Below are 14,374 nucleotides of genomic sequence, written 5' to 3' on the forward strand. Positions count from 1 at the left end.
AGTTAACACTCAGCATATATCCAAGTGTGATTGGAGCGAAAGAAACTTTTCTTGTATTTCACAAGGTCTGCCACCAATATGGTCAGTTTATGATCGTTGTTACCCAAAAAAGTCGAAAAGCCATTCGCAGCGACTGAATGTTGCTTTTATCAAGTTCGTCATCAATCAATAGACAAAATAAATCTGGAAACGACCTTCAATTCATTGAGAACTTGATAATTCCAAGGGCTCGGTTGCTCCGGGCAACGATAGATGCAAATTATGAGCGAGAAACGTTTACTAGCTCGCGATATTAGCTCGTGACCGAGATTAATCAAATGACTTCGCTATCGTGGGAGAGAACGTATAAAGCTTTCTGTCCCGCAGTAAAGGCGTGGCAAGGCTGTCTTTAATCGATCACACTCTCTTAATTTAAAAAAAAAATTTTGTTAACCATCGGTTGATATAAAAAAATTAACAATTGTTATATCTATATTTGAGATATACAAAAATTAAAAAAAGATTATAAAGATTGAAGATTCCTATTTCTAAAGTATTTCATATTTTACGTATTTATACTTATAAGAATATATTTACTTTCAGAAATAATTTTATTTTGTCTAAACTTGTATCTTAAAAAATCATAATATCTTAAAAATATGTTCTATTAATGATATATTGTAAGAAATTCTTTTTCTTGAAAAGAACACACGTAAACGGGATAAAATATATTCGTTGTATATTGAAAGTGACAAATTCGTGACGTCGAGAGTGAAATTGTCAATCGAGACGATGGTAGATTACATTACCGCAGAATTACGGTGCAATTACGCGGTTCACGCACACACGCGATTTCGCTTTGAATGGTGGTTACGAGTTTGCCCACAGCGAGAGCCGAATGGTGTTAGTGAGGAGGTGCTCCTTATAAAGTAGCGGCGACTCGACATCGATACACGCCTCCGTTTGCGTTACGTCATCAACTGATCGTGCGTATCCTCGAACGCACGTTGCGTACGACGTCTTTACGGGTCTTCTTGCGTAATTAAGTTCAAAGAAATTTTCTCAATTTTTCTTAAATACAGAAAAAAGTTTATAATTAAGATCCTTTTATACAGAAAAAAGTTTATAATTAAGATTTTTTTATACGAAACTCATATTAACTATCAACTTTAAAATAATATTTTTTTAATATTTTGAAGTTTCAAGATATACTTTGATTAAATAAATGTATAAAATATCTATAACTCTTGTTTTAAAATTATATAAAATTAGATTATATATTACTATACATTATCATAAAATTTCACATTTAATATAAAGTTTACAAATATTACTTCGATAACTCGATGCAGCACAAATGAATTTTAATGGCTTGGCAGATTCTGTCGATTAATGAAGCAGAAAGTTATGTAAGCTGAAGCTCTAAAGTGATTATCAGAATTAAACTATGAAATTTAATTAGCACATACATACAAATACCTATAACAAAACACACGAATCACGCAGCGAAGCAAAATTTTGCGTCGATCGGATACCGCTGAATTACGCTGATTTTTACTATCCTCGGCAATAACACGGTACACTGTGTGTGCATATTGTACGGAAGATGTATTCCACGCTTGGTTTAAATTTCCTAGCACGCGCGAGCTCATTAACATATACGCGTTCCTGGGGAATCTGAACCGCGCACGGGTTCGCTGAACCCGTGTTTTAATCGAAAGGATTTTACTCCAAAAATCTGTTAGATATTCAGTGCTAAGATTAAGATGCACAATACATTCGAATACAGACGATAAAATAAGAAAATTTAAACAATTAAGAAAATATTAAAATAATCACAATTTTTAACACATTACATTATTAAACATAAAATTAACGAATTTTGTGAATATATAAAGTATATTAAAAAATTGCGGAATTTGTGCCGATAAGATCAATATTAAGAAGCAGGAATATTAACGTGATTTTAAGATAATGTTTGGCCGGCACTTCTCGAGGCAGAGACAAGCTGTACGTATTTTTCATTGATGCTTAAGAGGCGCTTCCCTTTGCGGAGGAGGAAAGGGCCTTTAAGTATTACGTGATTTCCGGCTTGAAACCCGAGGTTGCATTACAATCGTCATTCTTTATGCTCGTACACGAGTCTTTATTTGGCTATAATAGTTGTAACGGAAGTTATCCAGTCAAACACATTCGACGCGACATGATATATCGCGTAATAGCACGTGGCTACATGAAAACGATTTGCTTTATTGAAATCAATTGAAATCGACATAAGCATCTTTAAATAAGCATATGTATTTTTGATCTGTTAAAAAATAAGTAGTTATTAAGTTGATAAATTATTTTAATTAAGATGCTTATCATCGATTACTTACCGTGCAACACTCCATATATTGCTCAAGTTCTTCTTAAATTTCTTTTCCATTTTATTTATGGTTATACATCTATAAAAAGTAAATAAAATAAAGTGAAGTAAACTTTATTTCTATGATATATTCGAAAATATAATTTTAAATTATTTGAAGTAATTTCTGGTTTAAAAATTAAATATTTATAACTGAAGTATTTTTATAACTTCTTTCAAAATTATTCATCTATCAGTATTGAATAATTCATCTATCATTCATATATTTTTTCACCTGTAACTTTATAAATAATTTATATCTATTATTTGAATGGGGAAAAAAAAAACATTTTTGCGTATGAAAAGAAACTCATGCGGGTAAGAAGATTCACGCGAAAAATACAAGCATTGTATTTCCGGAAAAATAGCGCTGTGCCTATTTTTTTACGAACAATAACTTTGCTCCGCACGCGGCATGACAAGCCGATTGCGGGTTGTACCGGTACTTTTGACGCGATTCTACTCACGACGCCCCATAGAAGACGCACATTCATCCCATTGCACGCACGACATACGTGCGTGAATTCGCTTCACGACACACCGAAGACAGAGAGAAAGATACTTTTCAGAGATCACGGCACCGACATCCCACGTGGAAGCGGGGACGGCGGCATTGAGCAATTCGCCAAGTACGGCGCGGCGCGTCCGATGGAGCCGTCCCGATTTTGCCAAATACGGGATTACGAATGCGCGCGACGACGGTCCGCGCCGTTGTAATATAAGTCAATACAACGCTGCGGCGACGGACGGCATAACGGATAAAAGACACCGATATTCACGACGCGAGAGACTCGAATTACACCTGATGACCGACAAGTCACTCTCTAATTCATGCGCGATGGATGAATACGGCGGCATTTAAAGGAGCCGCTGTGCACGGCCTATGCAGATTTCGTGGTTTGCCAGGAAGCTTATGCAAAGCAGGCAGTATAACGTTGCACGTGCTGCATCTCGCGAAACGATATACGATATACTGGGACTATCGAGTTACTTCGCGCGGTTGACACTTTTTGTCTGACTTATTTCTGCATCATGCGCTTGATGTGATAGTCAACTAAAAAGTTTTTCTTGAAATTTTATTCTTAGCTTTCATATATTTTTATCTCTTACTGTTATTTTTAACACATGCTATGGGGATTATTTTATCGAAAATCGATTTTCGATCTTACAAACATTTCAGCTTATAAACGATAACTTATGATAATTTCTAAAATGTATTAATATATTTTTATACGAGAATTAATTCTGTTACTAAATAAATAAATAAAAGTAAAAAATATAGATTTACATAAAAAAATAAGGATTTAATTGTGAAACGTAAATCTTACTCTTGTAAGCATGTTTCGTAAGATGAAATTGACTTCATAATAATAGTTGATTAATGTTTCTATATTGTTCAAGGTAATGCTTGTTGTGATAGACTTGGGAAATAAATATAGCACAAAGTGCGTAGATATTTTTAGAGTTGCTGTCATCATATTTGTTATTCAAGAAACAGGCCGCTTGAAAGAGAGTGCTCCATATTGTCTGCATGAAATGATTCTTGTCTCATTTAATGAAGAGTGCGATTGAATAGAATGTTCTCCATTTTACGATCAAGACCTTGAAAAAATCGCCAGCTCATCAAATTCCTTTCGTTAAAAAATATTTGCGTGGCAATAAACGCTGAGGGACCGCAGGTGCATTGCGAGATGGTCGCAGCTGCAAGACTTTATTTTTGTCACCAACACTGGTGATCTCACATAGTCGTTTATAAACACAACTTACTTTACTTTATTAGGTAATTTATAGGGCTGATTGTTGGTGAATTAAATGACGTCATTTAAAATTATATGCAGCATTCCCGTTGATATCGTGATTGACGTGCTAAAAGCTTAAATCAAATTTAATTGTCATAAATTTGTCGTTCAACATAGTTTCTTTTTTAAATACTTTTTTTAAACAAATTTTTAAAATAATAATGAAACAATTAAAATATAAACTGACAAAGAATTTGAGATAGATTACATTGATCGATAGCGAAAGCTATTAGCATACATATCGAGAGCACTGGTGAGTACAAAAAGGACTGATAGATACGAAACTGACACAAGAACGACATTAAAAGCCAACAGGTCCTGGACTTTCTCCTCGAGTCAGGTTGCTTGTACCCATGTAATCTGACTGGACGACAGACTATCTCGAACGCCCACTGATCGCACCTATTCGCGTACGATTAGCTCACCTGAAACCTACGTCGATACTCCCGAATCGCGCACGCGAGAATCCCCGACGACGATGATTCTGTATCCTGCGGGACCGGTTCGCCCCTGCATTCTCGTTCACGTCACATATCGGTGACTGTAGTTCCTCTCACGAATGCAAAAAAGTAGAGTGGGCGAAAGCTTAAGCGCCTTGTCAGGTTCGACCCACGTACACTGTTAAAGTAGCGCGAGCGTTTGTCTGTCATAATTTTAAATGCATATTTGTGTACTGAATTGTGCTGTTTGAATTTTATCATCATTACAACAAAAATGCGTTTTTTTTTAAATAATTATTTTAACAAATTTATTGGAAATACAAACAAAGTTTAAATTAGTGACCAATTACGCGTCAGATTTTATTCTCCAGCAAAATAACATTAATTTAATTTGATGATGATTATGTTAAAAGTGATTGTACCATTTCATCATCTGTCATGTAGGCGGTGAAATGATAGACCGATAAAATTGAAAATTATTCTGAATGATGTTTTCAGCTTCTATTGTGCTAGTACGTGTTCAATTTGCGGTATTTAAGAAAATTATCCATGCCACCAGATGTTACGGTGTCTCCCGTTGGTATTCTTCCCGTTGCAATTATGGCACACTTTTTGTTCTTGCACAATGTACTAGAGAAACGAGTTTCGTGGTCATCTTTCGTGCTTCTGATGCTATCATTATTTACCATCTCTAATTATTACTTCAGTCTGCTTGACCGCAAGAAGCTCATCCAATTTAACGTCGGTATTATCTCGGCTCAGCCTCGGCAAAGAGGAACCTGTTTCGATTATTTCGTTATTAATTACGATGACGCGCGTATTATAATAATTATAGTAGACTGACAGGAAACGCGAAGCTTTCCTTTATCTTTATTGCTCACGTGAATTTCAATCTAAATGTGGCCGCTAATGAATTCCGTTAGTTCGTTGTTATCGGCATGCAATTTCGACGGCACGGCCGAGGCGCACGCTTATGAATCGCTTACATAAGCAGTATAATCAGCTCGTCTCTTTCCACGTGTACGCGTATGAGTGTGCGGCGCTTACCTACGCGCGCTGCACCGATCGTGCAACCCAGAAGAGTCGATGTGTGCCAAGGTTGCTTCTCATAGGTAATGGCATTTCCATGTGTTCGAGGTGAAAACCTACGCCATGGAATCTGTCTCGTGCCAAAATTTCCGCCGATAGAAGATACGCTCAAAAGTTTGAAGAGCATCTTACAATTTTTAAATAGATTCATTTATTCTTTACAGATATGATTCTTGGACGTATTGACATAAACTTATGAATGTACATTATTTACTATGTAAAGTTTATCGTCAAAATGACAAAAAATTATATACATTAGCAAGAGTAAGTTTTCTTTTCATAAAAATGTTGTTCTTTCGTCGAACATTCTAGTGTTGGATATTTTTACTTCAACATTGTAGATAGTCAAATTGTTTGTTTGTCTTTGAAAAAAACAATTTGATAATTTTTTTTACCATTAAATATATACGTCATTATTTTAATCTTAAATTTTATCCAAATAATATACGTTTACAAGTAAATGTTTTTAATAAAATTATTGTATCTGTTAAAAAGACATGGTTTTTTTTGAAAATTAAAAGATATTTCTCATTTTTGAATAGAGTTGCTTGAGTAAATGCATATGTAATATCCATTAACAAATCTTACTATGCAAACATTAAATAATGGCATAACTTAAATGTCGTTTAAATTATGATTAATTAACAAAGCCTATTGAAGACAGCCATAGATCAAGTCTTAATAATATATTAATTGTGCACGATGAGATGGTGTAATTATTGGCTATAAAATTCTTCAGCACAGATTAGAAGGATTAGACGAGGAACAATGACCAAAGTTATTGGTTATTATTCATTGAGCGCGTAGTCGTTAATGGGCTTTAAATTAGCGGCGTTAACGAAACTAGGTCAACAGAACAGAGTTAAATTGTATACGTTGATATCTATTCGTAGATGATCATATTATCGTCGTTCTTTTATTTAAAGAAGATATCACATGGCAATAACATATTTTAGCGTTTATCAAGTCTTATTAATATTTATGAAACTGTTTAATAATTCATATATCCTTCACTCAAAAAAATATTTTGCTGATGTAGTTAGATTTCTAGATATCGCAACAAGAATGTATCGCTATTTTTCGTATCTGTGAAAACATTGTTTGTCACATACAGAATTATAGCAGTAATGTTCTAGCAATAGCTTCTGAAAAATTTAGGTACCATTGCTAAATGTTATTCATTGCATGATCTAACACGTGATTGATCTTATATAGATAGGCGCTTTAGAGAAACTTTCTTTTTAAAGTTCACAAACAATACAGATATATATTCTGTTTCTGTCATCTAAACTGATTAAGTAATTACATATGCAATATCACAACAGTTGCTAATCATTTATCTGTTTTAGTTAATTTTTTACACCTAGAAAATTTTAGCTATTATTGCAAGATCATTTTTTTGAGTGTTATATTGCAATATTTCAAAAAAAAAACTATGCAATATATCAATGTGACCTCGTCGTATCACGTAAACACGTAGGTGAGATAATTTCCGTCGAGTGGAAAGAAAGCTTTTACCCTTTCACCTTTGCAAGCTAATATTCCGAAATCTTTTGACACAAGGCGATAAAAGCCTCGTCATCCGTCACATCATTTGTCATGAAAGGTAAACAGTAATATCCGAGAAGGTTCACTAGTAGCTTCTGAAATGTCTGCTTCTGGAAAATGACGTGAAAGATTTAAATTGTTGAGAACTAATTTCTTGATAAGTTTCATTTGAAATACTCGAATTTCTTTCGGTAACTTCGGCACATTCTTTTCTTTCAAATATAATTTGTGTTTTCAATTCAAATAGACAGATATTAAGATTTATAAAAATAATATTGAAATATTGGACGATGGAGGTAGAAATTAGGTGACGGCATATAAGGTATTGAGAGAGAAAAGTACCATTATGGACATATTCTCCTACGTGAGCGAAATTAATTACCTCACCGATAGGTCAGGGTGATGCCGATACTCTCTTGGGGTTTTCACTTGGCCGACACGCCCTCCGGAGATAATTACACGATCGATTGTCTTACACCATCCCATTTTCATATTGTCCGAGCGCGCTTGGTAACGCCTGCGGTCACATCGCGCCTTTTATTTCCGGACCGCATTATCGGAGCCGGCTCTTGCGCACGCGGACAATAAATTATCAGCGCAAATAATAAACTAGGCTTCGTGTGTGTACACCTCTTTCCAATTCTTCTAATATCGGGGATCCCGCCGAAACCCCAAGTGGGAGAGGCACTCGTAAAAAAAAGCAACCGGAGCCTCTCGTTCAATAATAGTAATGGCCAATTTGGCACGCGAAGCGCCGATCGTTAAGGTAATTGAAGGTGTCGAGGCCTTTACGTCACTTTTTTTTCGTGTTGCCCGTCATTTAATCGCGTTATTTGACGTCCGAAGCGCTGTCATTAAGATTAATTATACGTAGTAAAAGTTGCTTTAATAAAGTCACTGCACGAAGGAGGTCTCGAGGAGTGTCTCTTCGCATAATTATGATATGTTGCAATGATTTTCTTTGGAAATGAGTTACGTATCGATATCCCTGCAATTTTATAGTCATCATTCGTCAATTAATTTCGCGTTAATATATTTTATTGATATTTTATTGTCATATACTTTCACCTGAAAATACATTATAAGCGCAATTTGTCTGAAAATTAAATTAATTAAATTAATTATGTTATATAAAACAGAAATTTCAATGGAAAAAGAAAATTAATTCTGAGATCAAATAACATTGATGTAAGTAATGGAAATCAAAGAACCAAGAAGAGAAATTAAAAAAGATTGATATAGCGAGCAAAGCGTCGAAAGGTCTATTGTAATCTAGTCTATTAACGATATTGCGAGGGCAGCGATAGCTCAGATTGTAGTGCTCTCTCCGTGCGAGAAAAAAGAAAATTGTACGAGAAGCAAATGGTATGATCACAGGCGGCTTCTCCCGTGTAACCTTGTCTAGAATGTAATTGACAGTTCTTGACATCTCAATGGCCACCGGCAACTGTACCTGAGATTTTGACAGCGAAAGCTGTTCATACAATTCATCGTCCATCGGCCAGATCTCATTGCCAGATCTTGCGCCATTAATCAAAATTAGTGCTCGGAAGTTTCTTCTGGTGGTCGAGCAGTTCAGACAGTTTGGATCTCGAGATCGAACATCAAAGAGTTCGGACTTCTCGAGCTGAAGGTTCAAACAATTCAAATTGTCCGAACTAACTTTAAGTTTGAAAAATCGAAAATTGTTAGTTAGTTTAAACATTAAACTTATGAAATAAGTAATAATGTATACATATGAACCAAATGCAATTGACAGATTAATTTAAATATTATTTATAAGAGCGCTTAAAATATTAAAAAGTATTTATACAAATGATAATTTTGACTCAAGAAAATCAATCGGATACAATCGTCTTTTGAAACAATTCGCAATCGGTCGACGTCAAACAAATCGTATCGGAAGTGCACATCTAGCTCAATGTATCTAGCACAATATTTTTCTTGGTGTTTGATTTCGCTGATAGCGTGCTTATATTTTTCAGGGCGATCGTGGGTGCTCCGGAAGCCGAAACTTCGCAAAACAGTGTTTACCGAGGAGGTGCAGTCTATAAATGCGATATCGCGGCTGACGATAGATGCAACTTAATCCACTTCGACGATAAAGGTAATAAGATCATTGACGTTACTTATCTTAGTCTCGATGGAGATGATACGCTAATATCTTTAGTGGCTGATTAAAATACCGAGAAATATTAAATATAATTTTGAAATCTTCTCAGAATATATATATTAAAAATTTAATTATGTATTATATAATAATGCAAATTTGCATATTTAATCTGTTTGCATTATAAAAATTATTTTTGAAGAATATTAAATAATACTTGCGTTAAACTTGGTTAACAATTAAAATTGTTAAAAAATAAGAAATGAATTAGGAAATAAAAATAGAGACTCAAATCTATGCACTAATCTGCCATTGAATATATTAGGGCGTGGAAAGCGAAAGTAACTTGCGGATAGCACGCGAGCATGATGCGCACATGACGTTCTTTTATCGATGATTGACAGGTTATCTCATTGATTGAATGACAAGCTAGCGCGCAAATTGTCAAGATGGAGGTAAATTTGGAACTGCGAGAGTTCTCACTCTGTGTCTGCTAATCTAGAGTTAATTTAGATCCTTACGTCAGCCGGCGTTGAAACATTAGTGCATTTGCAGAGTAACAGCCTCGTGAGATTCCACACGCTCGATCACATTTGACATAATTGGCAATTCATTGAGTGGCTAATTGAGCGTCGTGAATTCGCAGCCGCGGTCGGCAACTCTTCAGTGTTGTCGGTTGAAGCACTTACGGTCCTCGGAGAAAAATCGATCGGCAGTCTGGAACGCTCGATCGTGATTCACGATCGAGAATCCATGGCGACAAGACCGGTTTCGGAATTCGCTCAGGAGAATTCACTGTGACAATCGAGAAGCTCGCAGAACAAATGCTAATTGCAAATACATAGTGTCGTCTCGCTCGCATTTAACCGCATAGTTAATTAATAATTAGCTACTTATCACGCTAATTATTAATAAGTAGCTACTTATCACGCTTATTATTCATAATCTCTTTATTATTTATGTGACAGTAAAAATTAAGACAAATTAAATTGTTATTATAAGGAGTCAATTATTGTTGGTCTATTTGAAGTCAAAGTTGAATCAAACATTAACATAAAAATAGACTTATTTATATTGCAAGCTTGTAAAAAGTTCCAATTATTATATTTAATTTCAATAATTTTATTATTAATATTATTAATCACTATTAAAAGTAAAAAGATTAATAAAATTAGTAAATTTGAGGTAGATATTGTCAATATTTATTACACTTTAGACTTAATTCGACATTTTTATCTAAACTGATGATACTTTTTATAACTCTGGACTTTTATTGGCAGCGTTGAAAGATACAAATAAGACATTTCCGCTTTGCCTTCTCCAGACTGTCCCGTGAAGCAGTTGACCCACATTCTACCTTCCCTTCGTCAGAGCGCCAGCGTAGCTTCATAATCTCAAGGAGCGCGAAGTAACCGGCGAACTGGTTAGGGAACGCACGCTATTCTTAGTTAGTGCCAATACACCCACCCTGTCGTTGACCCTATCATATTTCGATGCTTGGCAATCGCCGCACGTAACGTTGCGCACTGACCAGGCATGATTTATTGCGCCTATACTTCGCGCCATAAATTATATGTACATATGAATAGGAAGAGTTCTAAATCTTATTCACACACAAATGGCATACGCTTCAATCGCTTTGTGAAAAAATTCTTAAATGTCTACAAAAATTCTTTATCGTCATCAATTGAGTCCACGATTCTTTTGCAAATTTGCGCAGAATGGAAAAGCATACATTGATTGAAACATATCGAATACAATAACTTTGTAATTAAATAAATTAAAACTTTTCTCAAAAATAACACCATATTCTTCCGGGATGAATAGTATTGCTTTATGAAATTTTTACTAAATTTACATTAATAAACGTTGGAAAATTTTGAAAAAGTAATGCAATGTACATTTAAATATTTTAGTAAGATATTTTTCGACCAATATATTGATGTTTATTACAATAATAGTTATTAACTTAACAAGAAGCATAAGTGAAATTAGTTAAGCTCTATCTTAATGTAAGACTATTTAAAAGTCGCTAAAAAATACCCTAACGAATCGGATTAGCACCGTAAATTCACACTCGGAGAGAACTTGGTTCACTCTGACGCTCAGTTCATAAATTTGCGGGGAAACGTTGCGTAAAGTCTGGCGGAGAAGAGAGTAACACGCATACCGCGCGCGAACCAATTAAAGTGGCCGCGTTTAAAGTACATCGCCTGGTCATAAAGTTTCCCGGTAAGCTAGGGTTAAAAATATTATCCGCGCGCGCTCGCGAGCCCAATAGGTAATCTTTCGCGCCGCTCGTAAACACGCGCGCGAATCGAACGCGCTAATGTAAATTAGCGAGAATAAATTCGCGGCGCGAATTAGACGCAGTTACATACCTCGTAATACTGCCGTATCTCAACAGCGATCTGCAGCAATTCCGACTCGTGCTCTCGCGTTGCCAGTTTGTTCTTGCGAGAGAGTGAGAGATCGACCGCGCCGAGCATGATCGGCAGGAAATCACACGACTGGGGCCGATCGCTGATTTCATGTTACATTATCGAGCAAATGGAGCGCGAGCATGATCAATCGGCAGCGTGAATAAAAGAGAAGCGCGATCGAAACGCGTTGAGATATATTTCTTCCTTTTCAGCGCGTTCGCACCTGATTGAGAAGATAGAATGCGTGAATAATTAGACCGCCTGATAGCTTGTGGCTATATTTTGCAAGAAAGCATGCGATATATATCAGAATGTAATACTGGAGTTTTATGTTAGATGATTTCTTAGATGAATTATTTCTTCACATCTCGAATATTTCTTCACATATTTTTTTTAATTAAAGACTTGGTAATTTAGAATTATTTTGAATACTACAAAAATATACTCGAAATGTTTAATTGCAAACAAATGAAAGAGAAAGTTTGCAAAAAAGATATTAAGTAACCGAATTAATGAAATAAGGTTTACGGGCGATAAATTTAAAGACTTAAAATCGAAGCAAAGACGAGTCACAATAGTTGAACTAATAAAAATTAATAAAATTGTGCCAGTCGAGCGTAAAATTTCCGCACTTGTTTTCTTCAAAATCTATTTTTGCTTCATTCTCGATTTCATTGATTTGCATTCGCACGAAGATTTTATCCGAATGCAATAAAAAGAGATATCGGCTTCCTGCGGTACTTCATCGATGTTTTTCTCCTCCGTTCTCCTCGATCGCGCGTTTTTTTGTACGAGGAAACATTTTCGCCCGGCTGCGCATACAAGAAATTCTCGAGTTGTACATCCAATTAGTCGATTCTTCTCTTCCATAACCGGCGCTACTGCGCGCCCGCGAACATCTTTTGCTTTGATCGATAATTAGACCGATCGTATGCTCTTCCCACCTCGATCTTGTCCAATTAGGATACCTAGTAGCCAGCTGGCTGCTCTCTCTGTCGTGCTCGGCGTCGATTCTTAGCGCGCACGTGTGGTTTCTTCGTCTCCGCGCGCGAAAACATCTCGATTATTTCTCATTCTTCGCTACCTGGGCATACATGAACGTCACGCGAGACTGGACTTTCTCGAGATGGTCGCTCGCGATACTGTCGAAACGTTGTTTTACGACACACACCAGATTCGAATCACGATAATTGATGATCGTAACTTTAACTTGCACCTAGTTACATAAATACTGAAGCTAAAAATTGTTGTTCAGGTATTCAAGCGTCAAAGCTTTAAATGTTTGTATTTAAGAGCGATTAGAACACGTTTAACGTCGATAAATTAACACATTTTTATCTGTTGATTGAAACATATTTATAAAGTTGCCTTCGTATTTTCTCATATTTTTTTCCAGTAGATTTTTCTTACTCAACGTACAGTTTATATCTCTATAAGGCGCGTTACTTTCTTTACCTGCCTTTTTATAGCCAGCTAGAAGAGCTTTAAATCACAGCTATGTAAATAATGATATTCAATATCGGGATCGAGAAAAGAGATTACGTAAAAATTACATACGTCCTTCGAGAACGCCGCTTTACGTATTTCTTTTGACATTTACACTGTCATGGTTTAAAATAGTAGTGGGATAACCCGAGATCCGGATTTACAGTGTGTCGCTGAAACCTCGCGAACGGAGTTGCTCTCGAAAATAGCCGCCGCCTGGTTTCGCGATGCTGAGCGCGCCTCGACGAGCACAATATTATTATTACTTCGACGAACGATCTGCTACAATCGGTAATTTGTACAGGACGTCTAACTTTAGCCGCGGTTCATTCGAGAAAATCACAGTTGTTTCTCTATACATCATCGAGATGTTTAGATTAGGATTCGGACAAAACGTTTGAACACTTTGTACGTTTAAACGGTTCGAATAGTTGGAATAAAGTTCAAAGAAAAAGTTCCAAGAAAAAAATTCTTTGAAGAAGCAAATGCTCTTGAAATTTTTATCTATTTTTACGCACAACTTTTTCATGTCAAATTTTTAATTGTTTACTTAAGCCGTGTTAACGATACTACTCATTTTTTTGTTTACAAGTTTGTTAAATTGTCGTAATTGAAGGAAAAGATAGATTGTTTCTTTGTCAAGATCTGGTGACTCTAGGCGAGATCTCGCTCTCGATCCTTATTCGCGATGTATCTCACTGTTCCACCTGCGGAACGTTGAAGTGCCAAACGATCTTCTCGATCGCGTATCGCTGATTCCGCTTGCGTACGAGGAAGAGATCTTGCGCGCAGGTCTCCGAGGTCACTCACTCGTCGGCCACTCGAGCGAAGACGTTGGTCTCGGGGAACTCCTCTCGCCGTAACACTCTGCCGAGTGCCGGACTGTCCAGAGATACTAAGAAGTGTCTCGCGGCAAGAAGCCAACGATGCCTAATACAGAAAACCGTAAGATCGCTGTGCCCTAGCCCTGCCTCTCCGAAGGTTTAATGTTTCTTGCTGCATGCTGTCCGAGAATCAATTTTTGACAATCGAAAATGCTGTCTTCGGCATTTACAATTAATTTATTAGTAAAAAATAAAAGAGACATTACCAAA

The 14,374-nt window shown here is 36.1% G+C and overlaps 1 protein-coding gene across 2 annotated transcripts in view; it reads left to right on the forward strand.

The window, feature by feature from the left end:
• The window catches only part of if (inflated), a 63,561-nt gene that overhangs the window by 9,360 nt on the left and 39,827 nt on the right, over nucleotides 1-14,374 (forward strand). For both annotated transcript variants that reach the window (XM_012364774.2, XM_012364775.2), the window contains exon 2: nucleotides 9,248-9,369. In XM_012364774.2, the coding sequence (XP_012220197.1) occupies nucleotides 9,248-9,369 (122 nt within the window). The remainder of the gene's footprint in view (nucleotides 1-9,247; nucleotides 9,370-14,374) is intronic.

The sequence above is a fragment of the Linepithema humile genome, chromosome 1 (assembly GCF_040581485.1).
Source record: "Linepithema humile isolate Giens D197 chromosome 1, Lhum_UNIL_v1.0, whole genome shotgun sequence".
Classification (NCBI taxonomy): domain Eukaryota; kingdom Metazoa; phylum Arthropoda; class Insecta; order Hymenoptera; family Formicidae; genus Linepithema; species Linepithema humile.